Here is a 22903-nt window from a genome sequence, read left to right on the forward strand (position 1 = left end):
GTGGCAGTCTATTCTGTTGTCTACCAACATGGGGCTCGCCGGTTCGAATCCTCGGGTAACCTCTGGCTTGGTCAGGCATCCCCATAGACACAGTCAGCCATGTCTGCGGGTGGGAAGTCGGATGTGGATATGTGTCTTGGTCGCTGCGCTAGCGCATCCTCTAGTCGGTCAGGGCACCTGTTCAGGGGGAGGGGGAACTGGGGGGAATAGTGTGATCCTCCCACATGCTACTTCCCCCCCCCTGGCGAAACTGTTTACTGTCAGGTGAAAAGAAGCAGCTGGCGACTCCACATGTATCGGAGGAAGCATGTGGTAGTCTGCAGCCTTCCCCAGATCGGCAGAGGGGGTGGAGCAGTGACCGGGATGGCTTGGAAGAGTGGGGTAATTGGCCAAATTCAATTGGGGGGAAAAGGGGGGGGCCAGCTGTTTTTGGTGAGGTCAGTTGTAGTCATACAGTGGTACAAATCCTAGCAACAATCGTACACATCACCCAATAATGGACAAAGCCACACATCACATAACCTCACAGGCTCTGACACAGCCCACTCAGTCTGGATTTAATGTCCCTTCAGACTGTGAGTGCAATCGGTGAAGGATGAGGCTGTGGGTCTTTAAGTTTCGACTGAGCAGGAGCTACGACACCATTGACTCGTCGGCCCAGTCATGTGTGTCCGAACAACGGGGCAAACACTGCTGCAGCATCTCCGTTGTGCACAGCCAGCCATGAATGAAGGAGCCACCGAGCATATAAGTGGATGCTCCAAGTCCCCTTAGTTGCCATCACCACTTCCGACCGTAATGTGAACATGTACCCCCCCCCCCCCCCATCCCAGATGCACACAAACACACACACTTAGAATAAGACGGGAGCTATTTTTAGCAGCGGAAATCAACGTTTCAGCATGGATGAACCCGAGGAATAAACACTGTGTTCGACATCGCAGCCTCTCCTCAAGTCTGTTAAGCTCTCCGGTGAGACTATTTCAATGCTGTTTCATTACTTTTATAAGAAGTGGAGGCGTCGTGAAAATCTGTGATTGTTACACAATTAATAACATGAGCAAAGGAAGTGTCTTCACCTTGACTGCCATCTCAGAGGGATTTTTTTCCATGTAATAGTAAATAAGTCTCTTCTTCCCTCCCCGCGTGTGCTGTTGTGTCTGCAACTACCAGGGACCTGGACTGTCTAGGGGTGAAGAACAGGGCATCAGTGGCGCTGCCTATCGAGGAGGTGCTCCAGACTCTCAATGACCTCATCACCTACTTCCAGCTCCCAGATGCTGAGTTGGAGCACGAAGAGAAGCAGATCAAGCTTCGGTCACTCAAAAACCGGCAGAATCTCTTCAAACAGGAAGTGAGTTTAACCGAAGAGCAGGAAACTCAAAATCCATGAAATGATGAGTTAGTACTAGCAGTTCTCATGCTGAATGACTTTTCTTGGTAGTGCAATAGCATGATAAAGAGCTTCAGAGTTGGAGGTTTTTCATTGTGATTGAGGACATTTCAGTAAGTGGCTGCACTTATGAATGACAAAAGAGTCAAGTTGGGGCATCCGGGTGGTGTAGCGGTCTCTTCGGTTGCTTACCAACATGGGGATCACCGGTTCGAATCCCTGTATTACCTCCGGCTTGGTCGGGCGTCCCTACAGACACATATGGCAGTGTCTGCGGGTGGGAAGCCGGATATCGGTATGTGTCCTGGTCGCTGCACTAGCGCCTCCTCTGGTCAGTCGGGGTGCCGGGGGTTATAGCGTGATCCTCCCATGCGCTACGCTCCTCTGGTGAAACTCCTCACTGTCAGGTGAAAAGAAGCAGCTGGCGACTCCACATGTATTGGGGGAGGCATGTAGTAGTCTGCAGCCCTCCCCGGATTGGAAGAGGGAGTGGAGCAAAGACCAGGACGGCCCAGAAGAGTGGGGTAATTGGGCAAGTACAATTGAGGAGAAAGGTGGGGGGGGTCAAGTTGCCGAGACTGGATGTTTTGAGCCTGAACGAAGTGACTGTTGTGTATTTCTGTGCTACTCTGTATTGGGAGGCCTGTGTTTAAAAGGTGTCAGCAGTTTTCAGGTTATGAGTTTTCCCATGATACCAATGCACCAAAGCCCCCCCCCCCAAGCCTCTCGCTCTTAAATTGCTCTCATCAGTTAGCAAAATGTCAACCGCTCTCCCTCAATGATTTCAGAAAGGCAACCGCAAACCTCCCCTAAACTCCAACGCACAACACCAGCATCGATGTGTGTTGTGTTGGTGAGTCCTCAGGCAATGATTTGATGCCATTAATACATGTAAATGTGTTAAATATTTATGAAATGTTTACATAATTAATATCAATATACACTACGGCACTTACAGTAGTCCTCTCTGCAAATCACTCTAATTTGAAATTTCAATAAGGCATCTCTCAGCCTACCTACCAACCCAATCTATATTATACCATACTAGTACATCTGCGTCCCTCCCCCTCATATATCACATTTAGACGTTTAATATGTCATTGTTGACAGCTGACTCAGGACTTTTCATGGTATTATAAATCTCTGCCACCGTCTCCTTCTGACCCTCCTTTTAGCATATCTGATCACCGTAGATCAGGGGTCAGGAACCTTTTTGACTGGGAGAGCCATAAAAGCCAAATATTTCTAAATATATTTCATTGAGAGCCATATAGTATTTTTAACGTATAATAAATGAAATATGTCTTACTTTTAATGCGACTTCTGGTGCTGCATGGCGTATCGAAGTGCCGCTTTATATTTGACCGTTTCATCGATGCAATGTTATCATTGCATATGAGACATATGGCAGATCCTGCTCTCTCCACAAATGCAGATTCCTCTGCGCACGCAGCCTGGAATGCACGGTAACCACCGTCTTTTTTTCTTTTCGCCCTCTTTTCCCTTACAAGGGTTGAAGCGGATAAACTAGTTGGCTATCTGATCAAATTGATTTCTTCACCTTTACAATGACCCGGACATGCTCGCGAGCCATTGGTTCCCGACCCGACCCACGGGTGACCCGTGACCCGTGAAATTTATCTTCAAAACTCATTTCTGTTTACTTTAAAATGACACAGTATTATTAAGAAATATCACAAGTATTTTAAAATCAGTTCCAAACTGATTTTTTTTTCAACTCAAAATTGTCTGGGAGCCATATGCCGTCACCGGAAGAGCCATATATGGCTCGCGAGCCATAGGTTCCCGACCGCTGCCGTAGATATTCATCACGATGTGATCACCCATTGGACTTGTGGGAGGGGGCCACAAGTTTGTATCGACAACCATGGGAACTATTTCACAGATAGAGTAGAAAAATGTCCCTTACATCACTGAGAGATGCCGGTAATGCCTGATTTATCTCTTAATGAGTATTTCACGTCTCATGGATTGTACTAGGCGTGCAAAATATAAGGCACACTTTCAATACTAGCAACACCTGCCGGAGCTGCACCCTCCTTTGTGCCCCACTTATCTTGGTCTTTTCAGACCCCCCTTTCTGATCTGGCTTCTGCCTTTGATATGTGTGTCCCATTTGTGACTGTGGTTGACGTATTAGGAATTGGAATAAATTGGAACTATAAGGGATTACAGCTTTCGTCGAGATTTGACTGGTGCATCTATTCTGTAGAAACAGCAGAAACTCTTTCCTCTGATATCTGACAGGATGATCATTTGTCTGCATCTGTCTGCTTCGTGCTTTCATGTGTTTATACATTTGTGTGTGTGTGAGAGATAGAGAGAGAGAGAGCGAGAGCGAGAGAAATTATATGCATAGAGTTATTGTATATTCATTGGGTCACTGTGTATTTCTCAGGGTATGTTGACTTTGGTGTCCAACTGCATCGATCGCCTAAATGTTTACAACAGTGCAGCCCACTTCGGGGAGTGTGCTGGGGAAGAGGCCGGGGCAGCCTGGAAAGATATCCTCAACCTGCTGTATGAACTCCTGGGTAAGATAATGAAGATGCATTTCCTCCACTGTCATCTCCCTGTTTGAAATCTGACTCAGCACGCATGACGATGCCCCCCAAACACACACACGCACACACACACAATCGTATACTTAATCGCCACTGTAGTCAATCTCCGAGACCTGAGTATTGGGTATTTGGTCGATAAAATGCCTTCTTGCTCTGAGCTGCAGTTTGCAGTTCTGTGGCTGATGGCGCAGAGAGACAGGGAGAGAGAGAGAGAGAGGGAGAGGGAGAGAGAGAGAATGAGAGATCATTTGTTTGTGATGGAGAACTGAGCTGACCTGGCATTTAAACACCCATTTAGCGATAGCTCATACTGCCGTTCCCAGAATTTAGTCTGTCCAGCACACACACACACACACACACACACACACGCGCGCTAATGCACAAATGCAAGCGCACACATACGGACACCACTGGATCAAAATTAGATGGCATGTGGTGCATTACATACAAAAGCGATTTCAGATTCCTGTGAAGTGGAGCCAGCACGTAAACCCAACAAGATTGATTAGCCCACACGCATCACACACAGCCAGGCTGGGCTGTGTCCTGACAGCCAGATGGCTTCAGCATCCATGGAGGCTCAGGAGTATCCATTCTCCTCTTTGCCTTTAGTGTCTGCTGTGCTGCTCCCTCGTCCTTGCCCTGTTCCCATTGTTTCTATAGCTCAGTGTCCTGTGCCCGCAGTCCCTTCAACCTTGTGCACTCTTTGCATATGCCGTGTCAGATTCAGACTGTACGCCACCAAATGACATGTCTGTTGGACATGTCTTTTTTTTTCCTTTTTGCCCTGTCTGGTAAATCCATCTCTCTGCAGTGTTGAATACAAAGTTTGGCGGAAGCGATCACAATCACCAGTTACACAAAAGAAGCATTTGGGAGAAACCATTAATGCGTGTTGCTTTTTCTCTTTTCATGCTTTTTTTTGGGGGGGGGGGATTTTTCATTCCTCCCTCCCAAAAAATGTGTACTTGGCCAATTACCCTAGTTTCCGAGCCATCCCGGTAGTTGCTGCACCCCTTCTGCTGATCCGGGGAGAACTACAAACCACCACATGCCTCCTCCAATACATGTGGAGTCGCCGGCTGCTTCTTTTCGCCTGACAGTGAGGAGTTTCCCCAGGGGGACGTAGCGCGTGGGAGGATCACGTCATTCCCCCTCCAGTCCCCCCCCCCCCCCGAAACAGGCGCCCCCGACCGACCAGAGGAGGTGCTAGTGCAGCGACCAGGACACATACCCACATCCGGCTTCCCACCCGCAGACACAACCAATTGTGTCTGTAGAGACGCCCGACCAAGCCGGAGGTAGCACAGGGTTTCGAACCGGCGATCCCTGTGTTGGTAGGCAACAGAGTACGCTACCTGGACACCCCTCATGTTTTCTTTTATGTTGTTATTTTTGAATTCATCCCTTTCTTGCATAGTGCTTTTGCACATTTATGACGCTTCTCCTTTTACATACACTACCGTTCAAAAGTTTGGGATCACCCAAACAATTTTGTGTTTTCCATGAAAAGTCACACTTATTCACCACCATATGTTGTGAAATGAATAGAAAATAGAGTCAAGACATTGACATGGTTAGAAATAATGATTTGTATTTGAAATAAGATTTTTTTTACATCAAACTTTGCTTTCGTCAAAGAATCCTCCATTTGCAGCAATTACAGCATTGCAGACCTTTGGCATTCTAGCTGTTAATTTGTTGAGGTAATCTGGAGAAATTGCACCCCACGCTTCCAGAAGCAGCTCCCACAAGTTGGATTGGTTGGATGGGCACTTCTTTGAGCAGATTGAGTTTCTGGAGCATCACATTTGTGGGGTCAATTAAACGCTCAAAATGGCCAGAAAAAGAGAACTTTCATCTGAAACTCGACAGTCTATTCTTGTTCTTAGAAATGAAGGCTATTCCATGCGAGAAATTGCTAAGAAATTGAAGATTTCCTACACCGGTGTGTACTACTCCCTTCAGAGGACAGCACAAACAGGCTCTAACCAGAGTAGAAAAAGAAGTGGGAGGCCGCGTTGCACAACTGAGCAAGAAGATAAGTACATTAGAGTCTCTAGTTTGAGAAACAGACGCCTCACAGGTCCCCAACTGGCATCTTCATTAAATAGTACCTGTTAGAGCCTGTTTGTGCTGTCCTCTGAAGGGAGTAGTACACACCGGTGTAGGAAATCTTCAATTTCTTAGCAATTTCTCGCATGGAATAGCCTTCATTTCTAAGAACAAGAATAGACTGTCGAGTTTCAGATGAAAGTTCTCTTTTTCTGGCCATTTTGAGCGTTTAATTGACCCCACAAATGTGATGCTCCAGAAACTCAATCTGCTCAAAGAAGTGCCCATCCAACCAATCCAACTTGTGGGAGCTGCTTCTGGAAGTGTGGGGTGCAATTTCTCCAGATTACCTCAACAAATTAACAGCTAGAATGCCAAAGGTCTGCAATGCTGTAATTGCTGCAAATGGAGGATTCTTTGACGAAAGCAAAGTTTGATGTAAAAAAAATCTTATTTCAAATACAAATCATTATTTCTAACCTTGTCAATGTCTTGACTCTATTTTCTATTCATTTCACAACATATGGTGGTGAATAAGTGTGACTTTTCATGGAAAACACGAAATTGTTTGGGTGATCCCAAACTTTTGAACGGTAGTGTATGCCATTCTAGCGCCCCTCTGCCCTCCAAGAGTGTCCTTCACGTACTTGTTTACACCGATCCCCCCCCTTTGGACTGGTATTAGCGTTCTGACCACGTCTTCCTCCATTCCCATTCACTTCTCTGCACACCTGCTCCAACGCAACGCTAAGTGGATTTGGGACGCCCACCTCCTTCTCTCCCTGTCTGTCTTCGTCGGATGACCCTGTCTGCTTTGGCTAGGACATATGTGGGCGTGTGTGTGTGTGTGTGTATGTGTGTGTGTGTGTGTGTGTGTGTGTGTGTGTGTGTGTGTGTGTGTTTCACCTTGTATACCCTCCCTTTCTTAAGGATGTTAATTAATATGTATGAAGACGGAACTTCTCTCTTTCCTTGGCATTGAGCGTGTGTTTAAGGCGCCTGCCTTTGGCTTTGACATTGTTTTCTATGTGTGTTATGTAAGAGGAGCGGGTTTGGCAGCGACTGTTTTGAAGAAGACTCGGCAAACTATATCCATTAAAAACAAGCAATGGGAGTTTATCTTGGCCCGTCTATTGTAAACTTCTCATTTGTCTACTACCCACCCAGTATTTCAGTCTTGTTTTTTGTTTTGTTTTTTTCCCCTATTCCCATGATTCCTGTAGCAGCGTTGATCCGAGGGAATAGAAACAACTGCACCCAGTTCTCCAACAACTTGGACTGGCTTGTCAGTAAGCTGGAGAGACTGGAATCGTCTTCAGGTAAAATCAGTAACTCTGCTAAATAGAGAAATAAAAATAGAAAAACTAAATAGAAGGCCTTACTTTACAGGAAATGAGGAAAAACTCATTATTGTTTTTCCATTTTAGCACTAAAGAAAGCAATGTAGCTGAAATGTTTGCTCACTAGTCCATTCTTGTGTGTGTGTGTGTGTGTGTGTGTGTGTGTGTGTGTGTGTGTGTGTGTGTGTGAGTGTATATATACGTATATATATATATATATTCCCTTACCTGCACCTTTCAGTCATGCACTATGGAATACAGGTAGTCCCTGGGTTACGAATGCCCGGCATATGTACGAACTCCCGTACTTATGAAACGACCTCCATAAAACCTATTATTTTAAAAAATCGAGATAGACACTTGTGAACAAGACCCTGAGATACTTGAACTCCTTCACTTGAGGCAACAACTCAATACAATACAGTATAAGTGGCTGAAATGAGTTTCCTCCGTAGGGTGTGTCGGCTCAGCCTTAGAGATAGAGTGAGGAGCTCGGACATCCGGAGGGAGCTTGGAGTAGAGCCGCTGCTCCTCCGTGTCGAAAGGAGCCAGTTGAGGTGGTTCGGGCATCTGATTAGGATGCCTGCTGGGCGCCTTCCTTTGGAGGTTTACTGGGTATGTCCATCTGGGAGGAGACCCCGGGGTAGACCCAGAACTCGCTGGAGGGACTACATGTCCAATCTGGCCTGGGAACGCCTTGGGATCCCCCAGGAGGAGCTGGATGGCATTGCTGGGGAGAGGGATGTCTGGAGTGCCCTACTTAGCTTGCTGCCACCGCGACCCGACCCCGGAGAAGTGGCTGAAGATGAATGAATGAGTTACACACATCAAGTTACGGTGGCGGAGTGATTAGCGCGTTCACCTCACAGCAAGAAGGTCCTGGGTTCGAGCCCCAGGGTAGTCCAACCTTGGGGGATCATCCCGGGTCATCCTTTGTGTGGAGTTTGAATGTTCTCCCCATGTCTGTGTGGGTTTCCTTCAGGTGCTCTCATTTCCTCCCACAGTCCAAAGACATGTAGGTCAGGTGAATCCGCCATACTAAATTGTCGCTAGGTGTGAATGTGTGTGTGTGTCGGCCCTGTGATGGCCTGATGGCCTGTCCAGGGTGTCTCCCCACCTGCCGCCCAATGATTGCTGGGATCGGCTCCAGCATCCCCGCGACCCTGAGTAAGGCTAAGCGGTTTGGGTAATGGATGGATGGAGTCACACACAATGGTTCGTACTAATGAATCGACTGACCAATTTGTATGACGCTCACAACACCGCGCGTTTTAAGCAGTTCGTCGGCCCGAGGGAGAACAACGCCATGTCGTAGTCACCATTTTAAGTCAGATCGCATAAACGTTGTGTGCATTGTGTTTTCACTTACATTTTTTGTGTGCTTACCCTCGCAATCATGGCTTCAAAGCGTAAATCTGATGCGAGGGATGGTGACACACCAAAGAAAAAGCAAACGATCACGGTTGAAATGAAAGTGGAAATAACAAAGGGGTCAGAGAGGTGAAACGCTCTTATTGTTTTTTCACTTACCCGATGAGGCAGGGAGGTGAGCCCCGAGTGGGCTCTCGTTTCTGGTGAGAAATGGCCAGCCTCTGCCGGGCACGACTCGCTCCTGGGACAGTGGCAGGTGGGGAGTTTGAAATGTACGAAATGTTTCTTTAAAGTTTTTTATACCTATACACACATTCTCTCTCTCAATTATAAATACTGTAGTTAGATTTATTATTATTACTGCATTATTATATGTAAGATGGTTTAGGTAAAATATATACTATATACTAAGACAAACGTATGACTAACCAACCCTGAGAGCAGGATAAATGGTTAAGATAATGGATGGATGGATGCTAGATGTGAACTGTACGTAACTGTTCCGACTTACATACAAATTTGACTTACGAACAGACTTAAAAACAGAACTCGTTTGTAATCTGGGGACTTCCTGTAAATTACGTTTGATTTTTAGGTTATAGCCAAGGCTCAGCGTTTTCGGTTTTCATTTTTCGTCCAGCATGCTGAATTTCGCCACAAGCAGACACTGTTACATGACCTCACACGAACAGGAACAACTTTTGGATCCGTGGAAACATAAAATCCGGATAAAAACCAGCTTAAACCGATCTTCTCCTTTTAAAAAATCTGGGTATTTTTCAGTGAAAATCGGTAAAAACCGAAAACGCTGAGCCTTGGTTATAACATTGTTCCAACCTCTTCTTTTTTTACAGTGTACGAAGTCTTCCTTTTTCCTTTATTTTGATGATTTCTTATGCATGCACCTGCGGTAATTGCATCCCTCTGTTCATTTTCAAGTCTTGTCAAATTTGTAAACAAATATTACATTTTTCCTCGCATCACATATTATATTGTATTCGGAAAACAGCTTTCATTAGTCAAGCAACAATCAGGCATTCACAATCCTGAAATCGGCACATATACATTGGGCTTACGTAATAAAAACAAATCTGTATCTGCTAGTTTTGCAGAGACATGGTTTTCACCCAACAGCAACAATACTTCTGTGAGCCGTAAAACAGGAGTCTGCCCAAGAGACCTCATGTATCTCATTAGGCTGATGGCGGTGTTTTACTCATCAACAGGCCCTGAGGTTTGAAGGGTTGAAAGGGATACGTTGTTCACCCATGAATATGGAAACCTTTAGTTTCTGTTTCCTTTGTGAGCGATGTATTAGCAGACCTCCCAGTCGCCTCCTTTGATGGCATTTCTTTGAAGAGTGCCCTTTAGTGTCTGTTCTCCACATCCTCGGTTGGTTTAAGCTAATTGATGATTTTGTGGCCGTGCAGGCATCCTGGAGGTTCTCCATTGCATTCTAATTGAGAGCCCCGAAGCCCTCAACATCATCCAGAGAGGACATATCAAGTCCATCATCTCACTGCTTTACAAGCATGGACGCAACCACAAGGTGAGCAACAAGCCGTCAAAAATTAGTACTGATTAGTACTGATCCCACTATTCCATTGCCTACCAACATGGGGATCGCCAGTTTGAATCCCCGTGTTGTCTTCGGCTTGGTTGGGTGTCCCTACAGACACAATTGGCTGTGTCTGCTGGTGGGGTGGGGAGCCGAATGTGGGTATGTGTCCTGGTCCCTGCACTAGCGCCTCCTCTGGCCAGTTGGGGCGCCTGTTCTGGGGGGAGGGGGAACTGGGGGGAATAGCGTGATCCTCCCACGTGCTACGTCCCCCTGGTGAAACTCCTCACTGTCAGGTGAAAAGAAGCGGCTGGCGACTCCACATGTGTTGGAGGAGGCATGTGGTAGTCTGCAGCCCTCCCCAGAGGGGGTGGAGTAGCGACCGGGACGGCTCGAGAAATAGGGCAATTGGCCAAGTACAATTGGGGAGAAAAAAAAACGGGGGGGTTCAAAAAAGAAGAAGAAAAGATGGGTAATTAATAAATCTGCTTCAAATTGTCGGCATTGTTAATATAATAATGTATAGGCACCAAAAAGCTGCAGGATATTTGTTTAAGCAAAATATCGGAAATAGTGCACCGTGATTCCATATGGAGCAAAATTTAACGTCAGGCTGAAAGTGCTAATGAAGTGTTACTGTATTTGTTTTTTTGTGTACAGAAAGCACAAAACACAAATAAGTATACATAGCTTGTCACTTTCCGGTAGCGCGTAACATTTAACAGCCACCGAAGGCGAATGTGACACTTGTGGGGGGGGGGGGGTGTGCTGCGACGTGTCACTAATCTCTCAGGTGTAGTCCTCAAGGGTTCGCCAGCACAGGAACGCACACGGGGACCGCAGAAATTGCAAATTGCACTATAACCCCTGGCTGGTATCCACTCTCTCCCAGCTTGTGTTCTCATTAAGCTCGACGGTGATGGCTGTGTATAATGGTATGGCTGTGTCAGTGGTACAACACAGCCATACCATTATGAGTCAGCTGACGCACACTCATTTTCATAACAATCCCTATCCCCCTGTGGGTGTGTATCCCACAACTTCTCTCCAGTCACTAAATTAATGCACTTACCTTTTATCAGCACACAAACAGACATCCTTGTCCTCCTGGGTTTTTTGCGGGGGGGGGGGGGTTCTGAAGCACAGTGCAGGCCTATCCCCATTGTGAATCAATCTGTTGATATTGAAATGAGATTCTGGTGTGTCAGCTTGCCGGGGTCATAAATCAGTATGAACGTATCATTTGGCTACAGCAGCTGAAGAAAAGGGCCAGTGATGAAGCACAGGTTCTCTGGCCTGTCGCCCTTGGCTGAGCTTCCCAGCCCATTTAATTCCAGCTCTTTGTGTTAGCGGGGACAGCGCTACATGCATCAAAAGGGTATTATTGGACATGTTTACCCCCTCACGAGCATCTCGGAGTAATTATGGTTGCACAAAAAGAGGCACTTCCAGCTGTGCTAATCGGGGAAAAAGACCTGTGGTCAGGTCTGTCCCTGGTTTAATGGAGAAAATGAGGATTTCTTTCACTGCATTGTGTACTTGGTTATTAGGGTGCCGTTGTGCTTGTCTTCCTCACTGTGTCGCTGACTCGGCTCCCCCGTCACTCACGTGACTTCCCCTCTGTCTCCAGATTCTGGACGTGCTCTGCTCTCTGTGTGTGTGTAATGGTGTGGCCGTGCGAACCAATCAAAACCTAATATGCGATCACCTGCTCCCCAAGAGAGATCTGCTCCTCCAGACCCGATTGGTTAATGATGTCCATAGGTGAGATAGCCCTCCAACAGCCATTTCTCTCATCAGCATGTATGTCTGATTCTTTAAACGATCTATTTAAAAAGCACAATCATCTAAACGATATCTAAGATAGAATTAAGGTCTCCTGTCTGCTCCTTATCCAGTATGAGGCCCAACATCTTTCTAGGAGTGAGCGAGGGCTCAGCCCAGTATAAGAAGTGGTATTATGAGCTGATGATCGACCTGGTGGACCACTTTGTGACGGGTGATCCTTCCCACCTGAGGGTGGGCTGGGCCAACACTAAAGGCTATGCTCCCTATCCTGGAGGGGGAGAGGGCTGGGGAGGCAACGGGGTGGGTGATGACCTCTATTCCTATGGATTTGATGGACTCCACCTCTGGTCAGGTCAGTTCGATGAGATTTTCTGTGTGTGCGTGTGTGTGTGTGTGCCCGTATTAATATAAATGCAGTATATATTGCTGTGTATATGTGTACGTGTTTAAGTGAGCTGGGATAGAAATGAGCTAATGTATTAATGATGAGAAATAACTGAGGGCTAAGGCTAGAGAGCGTCTAGACAAGAGTCGGCACCCAGCAGGACCAGTTTTCTTGACCAGAGAGTATTTCCTGAACATTTGTGTCAGCATGTGTGTATGTGTGTGCGCACGCGTGTGTGTGTACAGTATGTGTATGTGTGTGTCTGTGCATCCAAGTCTGCTGCTATGCTTGTGTGTGCGTGTTGCAGAAAAAAAATCAAGTTTCAATGTTTTGTGTAGTGTTGAGTATGTTAGTTAGGTGTGTACGTGCATTCGTGTGTCATGACAAGACAGAAAGATAAATTGAGGGGCGTCGGGCTTGCGTGGTGGCCTATTCCATTGCCTACCAGCACGGAGATCGCCGGTTTGAATCCCCATGTTAACTCCGGCCAGGTTGGGCATCCCTTACAGGCACAATTGGCCATTTCTGTGGGTGGGAAGCCGACCAGAGGAGGCTCTAGTGCAGCTACCAGGGTCGGTCGGGGCGCCTGTTCGGGGGGGAACTGGGAGGAATAGCGTGATCCTCCCACGTGCTACGTCCCCGTGGCGAAACTCCTCACTGTCAGGTGAAAAGAAGCGGCTGGCGACTCCACATGTATCGGAGGAGGCATGTGGTAGTCTGCAGCCCTCCCCGGATCAGCAGCAACCGAGACGGCTCAGAAGAGTGGGGTAATTGGCCAAATTCAATTGGGGAGAAAAGGCGGGGAAAAAGATAAATTGAGAGTGAGAGTTTGTGAGTGGTGGGTTAGTATTCCACACTGCATTGTGTGACTTGAACACATCTTTGTCTCTTCACCAGGTCGTATACCGCGGGCGGTGGCGTCCATGAACCAGCACGTTCTGACCTCAGATGATGTGGTGAGCTGTTGTTTGGACTTGGGAGCCCCCAGCATCTCCTTCAGGATCAACGGACAGCCCGTTCAGGGCATGTTCGAAAACTTCAACACCGACGGTCTCTTCTTCCCCGTTGTCAGCTTCTCTGCAGGCGTCAAGTGAGTGCGTGTTCATGTTTTGCGTGTGCTGTGAGTCAGATGGATTGCAATTTCCAAGCTGTGCGCTGCAGACAGGTAATGAGACTGACGAGTGGAGAAAGGTGCTACGCTTCTGTTCTCATGAGAACACAACACACGTACATACTCGAAATACGCACTAACACTGAGCGACAGAGCAAATGCACACACACACACACACACACACACACACACACACACACACACACACACACACACACACACACACACACACACACACACACACAAACAAGCTCATGAAAACCTCACATCTCACGCTTCTTCTCATTTTCTCTTCAGCCTGCACCAATTCCATGTAATCCATCCAGTCAACTTATTCCTAATGCATTAATCTTCAAGGCCTTGAGATTGGACACAGGTAAAATGGGCTGGCCTCATATTCGCCTCTATTGCTATGGTAACCACAGCTACTATGATTGACAAGAGGTAGAAATGGAATTTCAAGCTCCGGCAGTCTTGCGGTGATTCCATGATTGACTCTGTTTTCGGAGTCGGCGGTTTAGCATTTTACTGTTTTACCTCACCGTCTCTCTCGTTGGTGTACGAAACCTGACAGCTGAATGTGTAAGCCACCGCGCCCCATAACTCAATCAGCAGACAAAAACAGTTTGTTATCAAGCTGAGACACAAAGTAAATCCATTTCCCCCACAACACAACCTCAAGATTTTTTTTTAAACTTGAACCGTAATACATTCAGGTATGTTTTAGTGCCTGAATTCAGTCTTCATTAACTAATGCCAATTAACTGAAACTTGGTCATTATCCTCCTTGCTTGGTAAGTAACTGATACTAAATGAGCACTAGAAATGGGACTCAAAGGGTCCTTTTCCATTTGTGATAAAATTTTTGGTTGATGATGGGATCTATTTTTGTTTGAGAAGGGTTCCCCTGTGAGATGGTTGATGCATCCTGCTCAGCATAAACACATGTATTTGCTTTTTCTTCTTGCCTATCTAGGCTTATTTCCTCCTGTGTGGGGGAAAAAATGGATAATCACACTATGATTGATTTTAATAGCATTTAATGGCATGAGACTTTTTGTTTTTTTGTGATTCCCCTCTTCTCTAGTTTTATCTTTTTGTATTTAATATCCTTTCATTGTCTTTCTATCCATTACCTCAGATGAATAATTTGTCTCTAAATAAAATGATATCGGCTGATTTGTTGTGTTCACATCAGGGATGTGTACAGCTCGCCCGGTGTGTTCAGGGCCTCAGCAGCTCTGGATACCTGCTGCCCCTCAGGAGCCATCTCTGCCCCCTCACTTTGCTCCCAAAGCTTTGAAAGTATTTTCGTCGTCAGTGAGGAGACGAGAAGATCCACAAGGTGTAAGGCCGCGATCCAATGTTGTCTTTCCCTGGCAGAACGGCTCCGGGTTTACCGTCACCACTACTGTGGTTTTAAATAAACCTTCCACAAATATCGATGATGATTTCCACGAACTAGCTCTCATCTCAGGTTCTGCATACACATGTTGGCCACCTCAGAGATCCAGGAAGCCCGTGTTAGGCCTTTTAGCTTGCTTCCTGTCATTTCCCTTGACATTTAAAAAATTCCACAATGTCCAAACTCTGTATGTTGGAATTGGAGGTTGATTTAATGTCATCAACGCTGTCCCATTTTTTTTTTAATCTAAGAGCCGCCGTGCTTTTGAGTTCACCAGCGCTGCACTGTGCTTTGTAAAGGGTCATTTAAAGTGTAAAAATAGTGTAAAAACAACATACTTCACATATATAATTCACTCTTAAGTTCCAGTGTCAGTCATTGAATTGTGTGGAATATTACTGTGTTAAATCCAGTATTAATTCTCAGTAAAACAGAGCTAAATGCATTCTGAGAATGGCTCAAATTTTGAATAATTTAGGTAGCACCAATAAACATCAGCTGTGCTCACAGGAAGTTGAATGAGTTCATCTGGACACAACGTTTATTCTTTTTTCTTTTTATTGAAAATTTTCCGCCTTTCTCTTCCCAATTGTACCTGGCCAATTACCCCACTCTTCCGAGCCATCCTGGTCACTGCTCCACCCCCTCTGCCAATCCGGGGAGGGCTGCAAACTACCACATGCCTCCTCCGATACACATGGAGTCGCCAGCCGTTTCCTTTCACCTGACAGTGGGGAGTTTCACCAGGGGGACGTAGCACATGGGACGATCACGCTATTCCCCCCAGTTCCCTCTCCCCCCCGAACAGGCGCCCCAACCGACCAGAGGAGGCGCTAGTGCAGCGACCAGGACACATACTCACATCTGGCTTCCCGCCCGCAGACACAGCCAATTGTGTCTGTAGGGACGCCCGACCAAGCCGGAGGTAACACAGGGATTCGAACCGGAGAGCCCTGTGTTTGGTAGGCAACAGAATAGACACTACCCGGACACCAGACACAATGTTTATGGACCGAAACGTTTCATCACTTATCTAAGTCTCAACTGACTGCAGGGACCCCCACCCTTATAAACAATACAGTGGCCTAACGACCGAAACCAATGACTGGTTTCATATGCAAATATGGCGTGACCATTAACTAGAGTTTCAATGGCCATGTGTACCACAGCATTTTAAAATGGTGACAGATGTACTCTTAGCCCCCCCCCCCCTTGGTTCAGGGATGGTCGTTCCATCTTCACATAGATGGCCTCTTTGACTCCCCTTTCAAACCAGCGTTCCTCCTTATCAAGGATGTGCACATCCTCGTCCTTGAAAGAGTGGCCACTGGCCTGTAGGTGGGTGTAGACTGTGGGGTCCTGACCTGACGCGTTAGCTCTCCTGTGTTGTGCCATCTTCGTGGCCAGCGTCTGTTTGGTTTACCCAATGTACAAGTCATGGCAGTCCTCCCGGCACTTAACAGCATACACGATATTGCCCTGTTTGTGCCAGGGGACCCGATCCTAGGGGTGCACTAATTGTGCACAACTGTTCCGAAACTCCCACCACATACGGAATCACTACTGGTCCATCCCTGGACCGGGGGTGGGGGTGGGGGGCTAGGTGTACATCTGTCGTCATCTTACAATGATGTGATTTCAATTATTCCCCAATCCTCAGTGAATAGTACACATGGCCATTGAAACTCTATTTAATGCTCACAGCAGTTTGCATATGAAACCAATTGTTGGTTTCGGTCATTAAGTCACTGTATTGTTTATAAGAGTGGGGATACCTGCAGTCGGTGGAGACTGAATTCATCACTGAGATGAGTGATGAAACGTTTCTCTCAATAAACGTTGTGTCCAGATGAACTGATTCACCTTTGTGTGATTTCCTTACCTGGATTATTGAGCATGCATAAAGAGACTAGCTGTGCCGTATTATTTATTGGCTTAAGTAAAATGCATGTCTTAGGTTGCACAATGACAGGACAGTGCCAAAGGCACTGCTAATGTCACCAGTAAAAAAGAAGAAGAAATAGATTGACATTATATTAGTGGCTATTAAAATGGGTTGGGCATTTTTTTTGCTTTTAGCTAATACAGAACAAAAATACAACCAGTTGCACTTTGACATGCAAGTGTAGCTGCATATGCCTACATCTTTACTTTTGGATTTACAGTTTGAGCCGTGCAGAAGCAAATGATTATTGCTGTTAAGGTTGGATATTAGTTTCACCATGTAAAATCATATTTCCATTCCTCTATCTTGTAAATCAGAAAAATAAGCAGTCTCCTCACAAATCCTACAAAAGCCAAAAGTGTCAGTGACAGCGGTTAGGATGATCAGCTATTCTGTACAGACAAAACAGTGCCACAGAGGAGAAAGACACTTCTCGACTCAATAATTGATGGCAGCTTACGGAGTGGACACAGTTTGCGTCATCACTACAACTTGAGTTACTATTTCGGTCAGGCCCCGGGAGAGTCTCTTTGCAGTGGTGGTCTAAAACGTCACTTCATTCTCTTTCTGTAAGAACTCCCATGTCCTTGTTTTGTAAGTGGATGAACTAAGCAACCGTTCATGTAGAATGACCGACATCTCACCTCCTCAGGGTTCGTTTCTTGTTGGGGGGTCGGCATGGTGACTTCAAGTTCCTGCCTCCATCCAGCTACGCTCCATGCTACGAGGCCCTGCTGCCGAAAGAGAAGATGAGAGTGGAGCCAGTGAAAGAGTACAAGAGAGATGTGGATGGGGTGCGAGACCTGCTGGGCACTACCCAGTTCATGTCCCAGGCCTCTTTCATCCCCACTCCAGTGGAAACCAGTCAGGTAGGCTGATGACAGCCAGTCATGTGCTATGGCCGTGATACAAAGAGACGCCTGGCTTCTACAGTGTGCAGTATTAGCCTTTGTGTTAACCTATGTGGAAGTATTCTATATGCACATTAATACTGTACTAGGACTTACTTATTAATTCAGCGACCTGATTGTTAATTCCTGTTATGAATCCGTTTTAACAATTTTTTACCTTTTTAGCCATATTTGTAGTTTGTAACATGGCACTTTGTATTTTGATAAAATATGATGTGATGCATCTGGGTAGCATAGCAGTCTATTCCGTTGCCTACCAACATGGGAATCGCCGGTTCAAATCCCTGTGTTACCTCCGGCTTGGTCGGGCATCCCTACAGACACAATTGGCAGTGTCTGTGGGTGGGAAGCCAGATCTGGGTATGGGTCCTGGTTGCTGCACTAGCACCTCCTCTGGTCAGTCGGGGCACCTGTTCGGGGAGGCAGGGACTGGGGGGAATAGCGTGATCCTCCCACGTGCTACGTCCCCCTGGCGAAACTCCTCATTGTCAGGTGAAAAGAAGCGGCTGGTGACTCCACATGTATCGGAGGAAGCATGTGGTAGTCTGCAGCCCTCCCCGGATCAGCAGAGGGGGTGGAGCAGCGACCGGGATGGCTCAGAAGAGTGGGGTGATTGGCCGGATACAATTGGGGAGAAAAAAAAGGGGGGGATTCAAAATATATTATATTTAAATATATATTATTTATATATATGATGTAACGGTTTGCCTTTTCCCCTCAGATTATCATGCCTCCCCATCTAGAGAAGGTTCGGGACAAATTGGCTGAGAACATCCACGAACTCTGGGGCATGAACAAGATTGAGCTGGGCTGGTCCTATGGCAAGGTGAGAAGAATATATATGTATATTGATTTATCCTTACACATGGAAAACATGAAATACAGGTATCATATGGCTCATCACTCTGAATGAAATAAATATAAAACAGTAGAATCCGTACGTTCTCTCAAGTCTAGGAGAAAGTAATCCTCGAAATGTTACATATTCATGATGGATTAGTGTTAGAAACATGTAACAGTGTGAAATGCATTAGTGGTTGGAGTTAGAAGTAGAAATTGACCACCGAAACAGCCTGTACATCATCTTGCTTTCTCTTTTATAATTTGCGGTTCAAACCAAAAAGAGGGTAAGTGAGAAAAATACTCCCATGTTATCCCACATACTGTGTTCTTCATTACATTTCATTTTTAGAAACTCCATCCTAGTTCTTTTCTTTGGAGGCAGCGGACTCATTGTATTGTGTTTCGACGTCAGTCATGAATAACAGTGTATTGTTCCATCCAAGGGCAGCGCGGGGCATTCTGGCAATAAACAAAGAGGAAGGCCTGAATGACATTTTAATTTCATTCATTTCTTTTCTTATTTTTGGGGGAAAAAAAGTCACAGGGCAAATTCAAGATTCAAGGGGTTTTCTCCTGCTCGCTGGAAAACCGCTTTTCAAAGGGTGTTTCCCCCCCCCCAAAAAAAGACTTGTAGACAACTTCCTTGGTCAAAAGTGGTCTGTTTTGCCCGACTGCCCTTGAAGGTGCAGATGACAATGCAACTACCAAAATGCAACTCAGCTCTTATGTCTATAATACAAATATATGAATAAAAATCCCCGTCCCCCTTCATCACATGACCTCCCTCTCCGACTAACCCCTCCATTCATTTTATACAGGCCTCCATTCTCTCCAACTCCTTAACAGAGTCGATGCTCTGTTAAGGAGTTGGAGAGAATGGAGGCCTCACAGAGTGAGATTATCTATTAACCCAGGATCTGCCTCACATGTTCACTACAAACAGTTCTTTTTAAAAAATGTGTTTACCCTTTTCCTCCCCAATTGTACTTGTCCAATTGCCCCACTCTCCCGAGCCATCCCGGTCTCTGCTCCACCCCCTCTGCCGATCCGGGGAGGGCTGCAGACTACCACATGCTTCCTCTGATACATGTGGAGTCGCCAGCCGCTTCTTTTCACCTGACAGTGAGGAGTTTCACCAGGGGGACGTAGCGCGTGGGAGGGGAACTGGGAGGATTCCCCCCCCCCCCAGTTCCCCCTCCCTCCCTAACAGGCGCCCTGATCAACCAGAGGGGGTGCTACGCTACCTGGATACCCCTACAAACACAATTCCACCCCCCATAACGCTACACCTTGGCTTGAATATTGGATCCTAAACTGATCTTGTTGAGCTAGGGGTGACAACGGCACAACGGCATGACAAATAATAGTGTTGTGACTGGTGGAGGGCTAGCCGTGGTGCAGATAATGTGCAAATGCAATGGCGGTGAAGGTATGTCACAGCTGTTGATTTTATAGTCCGCTCATTCAGATGGCGTTTGTCCCCAATTGTACTTGGCCAATTACCCCACTCTTCTGAGCCATCCCGGTCACTGCTCCAGCCCCTCTGCCGAACAGGGGAGGGCTGCAGACTACCACATGCCTCCTCCAATACATGTGGAGTCACCAGCTGCTTCTTTTCACCTGACAGTGACGAGTGGGACGTAGCACGTGGGAAGATCACACTATTTCCCCAGTTCCCCCTCTCCCCCGAACAGGCGCCCTGACCGACCAGAGGACACGCTAGTGCAGCGACCAGGACACATACCCACATCTGGCTTCCCACCCGCAGACACGGCCAATTGTGTCCGTAGGGACACCCGACCAAGCCGGAGGTAACACAGGGATTCGAACTGGCAATCCCCATGTTGGTAGGCAACAGAATAGACCGCCACGCCACCCCGATGCCCTAGATGGCGTTTATCTTACGGTGGCACTCAGGGGAAGACTGAGTTTAGCAGAGGGCGTACAGCGGTGGCAAATGAGAAACCGCGGCACTCCAGCGTTTGATTTAAATTGGTCTTGTGACGGCGTGGCTTCCTTTTGCTGTTTATGCCCGACGTGTAATTGTCAGGCAGTACAATACCCCCAGAGTACTTATACTATTCATAAAAGAGCTGTATGGTGTTCATCGGACACAAACGAAGAGCTAGCTGCATTTCTGTACGCAGTCCCCGCATGTTTTCTTGGTATACATTTGTCGCTGTCATGCTGCCTTCCTCTGCGGAGGAGTTATTCAACATAAAGCACAGCAGTCAAGTGAGGAACACATTTACACCTCTCGCTTGGAATTCAGGTCATGCGCCTCCCTATCTCACCCAAGAAAACATGCTTCCTCTTTCTACCTCCGCCTTCATAACATGTCCACTACAGCAGTGTATCCCAATCCAGTCCTCAAGGACCCCCCCTATCCTGCAGATTTTCATTGTAACCCTGCATAGGTAACCCTACTTGTACCTACTCAACTAATCATCTCATAGCACTTAAGTATGCAAGGTGTGCAAAATCTGACATAATTCATTGCTGATTGGTTGAATAACTACAAACAGGTACCTATTCAGGGTTGCAAAGAAAATCTGCAGGATAAGGGGTCCTTGAGGACTGGGCTGGGAAACACTGCACTAGAGTAGATCTTCTTATCACTAAAACCAGTAACACCCCGTGTGTAGACCACATCTCTGTCCCCCTCCTGACTCAAAACAAGCCTTTACTGTGAGTTGCAATGCCGTGTCTCTATCTCCATATGCATATCTTAAGTACACTTTCTCATATAAGTTGCCCTGTAGACATGCTCTTGGCAAATGTTCGTTGGCAGCAGAGCAAAGTTGAGATGTCGCTTCTTGTGACCCGCCCTCTCTTTTCCTCATAGATAAGGGACGATAATAAGAGGCACCATCCATGCCTGGTGGATTTCTCCAAGCTGCCAGAGACGGAAAAGAACTACAATCTGCAGATGTCCACGGAAACCCTGAAGTATGTCCAGCATTATGGATCAGTTTTCTCCACTGTCATGCTTTAATTGAGAAAGGAAAAGAGAGCAGGATACGGTGGGTGAGAGAAAGCAGACAGGAGTGGAAAAAAAAAACAGGTGCAGATAGAAAAACAGAGAGATATGTTCGTTGCGAGCGAAAGCGAGTCGCGTAGGGAAACAGAGAAAGGACTCTGTGACATTTTAAGTTCAATCTCCAACTGTGACGGCTCAGCACACCTGGTTCCAATCATCCCGGCACGAAGTACTTTCAACTAGTGGTTTAAGTGCAGAATGTGTGTGCGTGCATGTGTGCGTGCATGTGTGTGTGCGTGAGAGTGATAGAGAGAGGGATAAAGAAAGAGCGCTCACGCTTGCATCTTCGCTTGTGCGTTTGTGATAAAAGCGAAGTGTAAGGTTTTCAGTGGTTCCCCTTGGTCCCTGGCACTGACAGTTTCTCCTCTGAGACAGACTCCCTGAAGGTGAGCATCACAAAACCACTTTCTGCCATAACTCTGTCCTCTCACAAGGCGTGAAGGAGAGTCACGCAAACTTCAAACCCCAATATGCTTATAAAAGAAGCCCTGTTTCTTTGCTCTTTTTCCCCAGTACAACTCCTCATTGTTACTCCGCCCTGAAGGGTATTTATCGTCTTTGGTGACATTTCTTTGTTCGATTTTTTTTTTCCAACAAGTTAACCGAAAAACATCCACATGAAATTACATGAAATTTTAGAGAGGACGAACTGATTTAACTTTTGGAGGTAATTAGGGCCAAGGTCACGTCTAGGTCAAAGTTCTTTCCTGGCCATAATGTTGTCAAAAATTGCCCGATCTGCTTCAAAAAGACACCAGAATATTCAACTTTCTATCTCAGAGATAATGTCCTATCACAGAAAGGTGGATCAGTTCATCTGGACATAAAGTTTATTGAGAGAAACGTTTCATCACTCATCTAAGTGACCTCTTCAGTCTCACCTGACTGCAGGTATCCCCACCCTTATAACCAATAGGTGGCATGATGACCGAAACCAACGATCGATTTCATATGCAACTTGCTGTGACCATTAACTAGAATTAGTCACATAGGATTGGGGAATTGTTGCAATCACAGCATTGTAAGATGGTAACAGATGTACTCTTAGCCCCCCCCCCCCCCCGGTTCAGGGATGGTCGGTTCCGTCTTCACATAGATGGCCTCTTTGACTCCCTGTTCAAGCCAGCATCCCTCCCTATCAAGGATATGCACATCCTCATCCTTGAAACTCTA

The 22903-nt window shown here is 46.5% G+C and overlaps 1 protein-coding gene across 1 annotated transcript in view; it reads left to right on the forward strand.

The window, feature by feature from the left end:
- Window positions 1-22903, forward strand: part of LOC130125987 (ryanodine receptor 3-like) — a 158721-nt gene that overhangs the window by 49652 nt on the left and 86166 nt on the right. Inside the window, exons 15-25 of the mRNA XM_056295363.1 lie at window positions 1174-1354; window positions 3813-3948; window positions 7257-7352; window positions 10175-10293; window positions 11933-12066; window positions 12201-12442; window positions 13373-13565; window positions 17589-17805; window positions 18569-18673; window positions 18972-18974; window positions 21536-21639. Coding sequence (XP_056151338.1) covers window positions 1174-1354; window positions 3813-3948; window positions 7257-7352; window positions 10175-10293; window positions 11933-12066; window positions 12201-12442; window positions 13373-13565; window positions 17589-17805; window positions 18569-18673; window positions 18972-18974; window positions 21536-21639 — 1530 coding nt within the window. The remainder of the gene's footprint in view (window positions 1-1173; window positions 1355-3812; window positions 3949-7256; window positions 7353-10174; window positions 10294-11932; window positions 12067-12200; window positions 12443-13372; window positions 13566-17588; window positions 17806-18568; window positions 18674-18971; window positions 18975-21535; window positions 21640-22903) is intronic.

This window comes from Lampris incognitus, chromosome 16, assembly GCF_029633865.1.
Source record: "Lampris incognitus isolate fLamInc1 chromosome 16, fLamInc1.hap2, whole genome shotgun sequence".
In the NCBI taxonomy this organism is placed as follows: domain Eukaryota; kingdom Metazoa; phylum Chordata; class Actinopteri; order Lampriformes; family Lampridae; genus Lampris; species Lampris incognitus.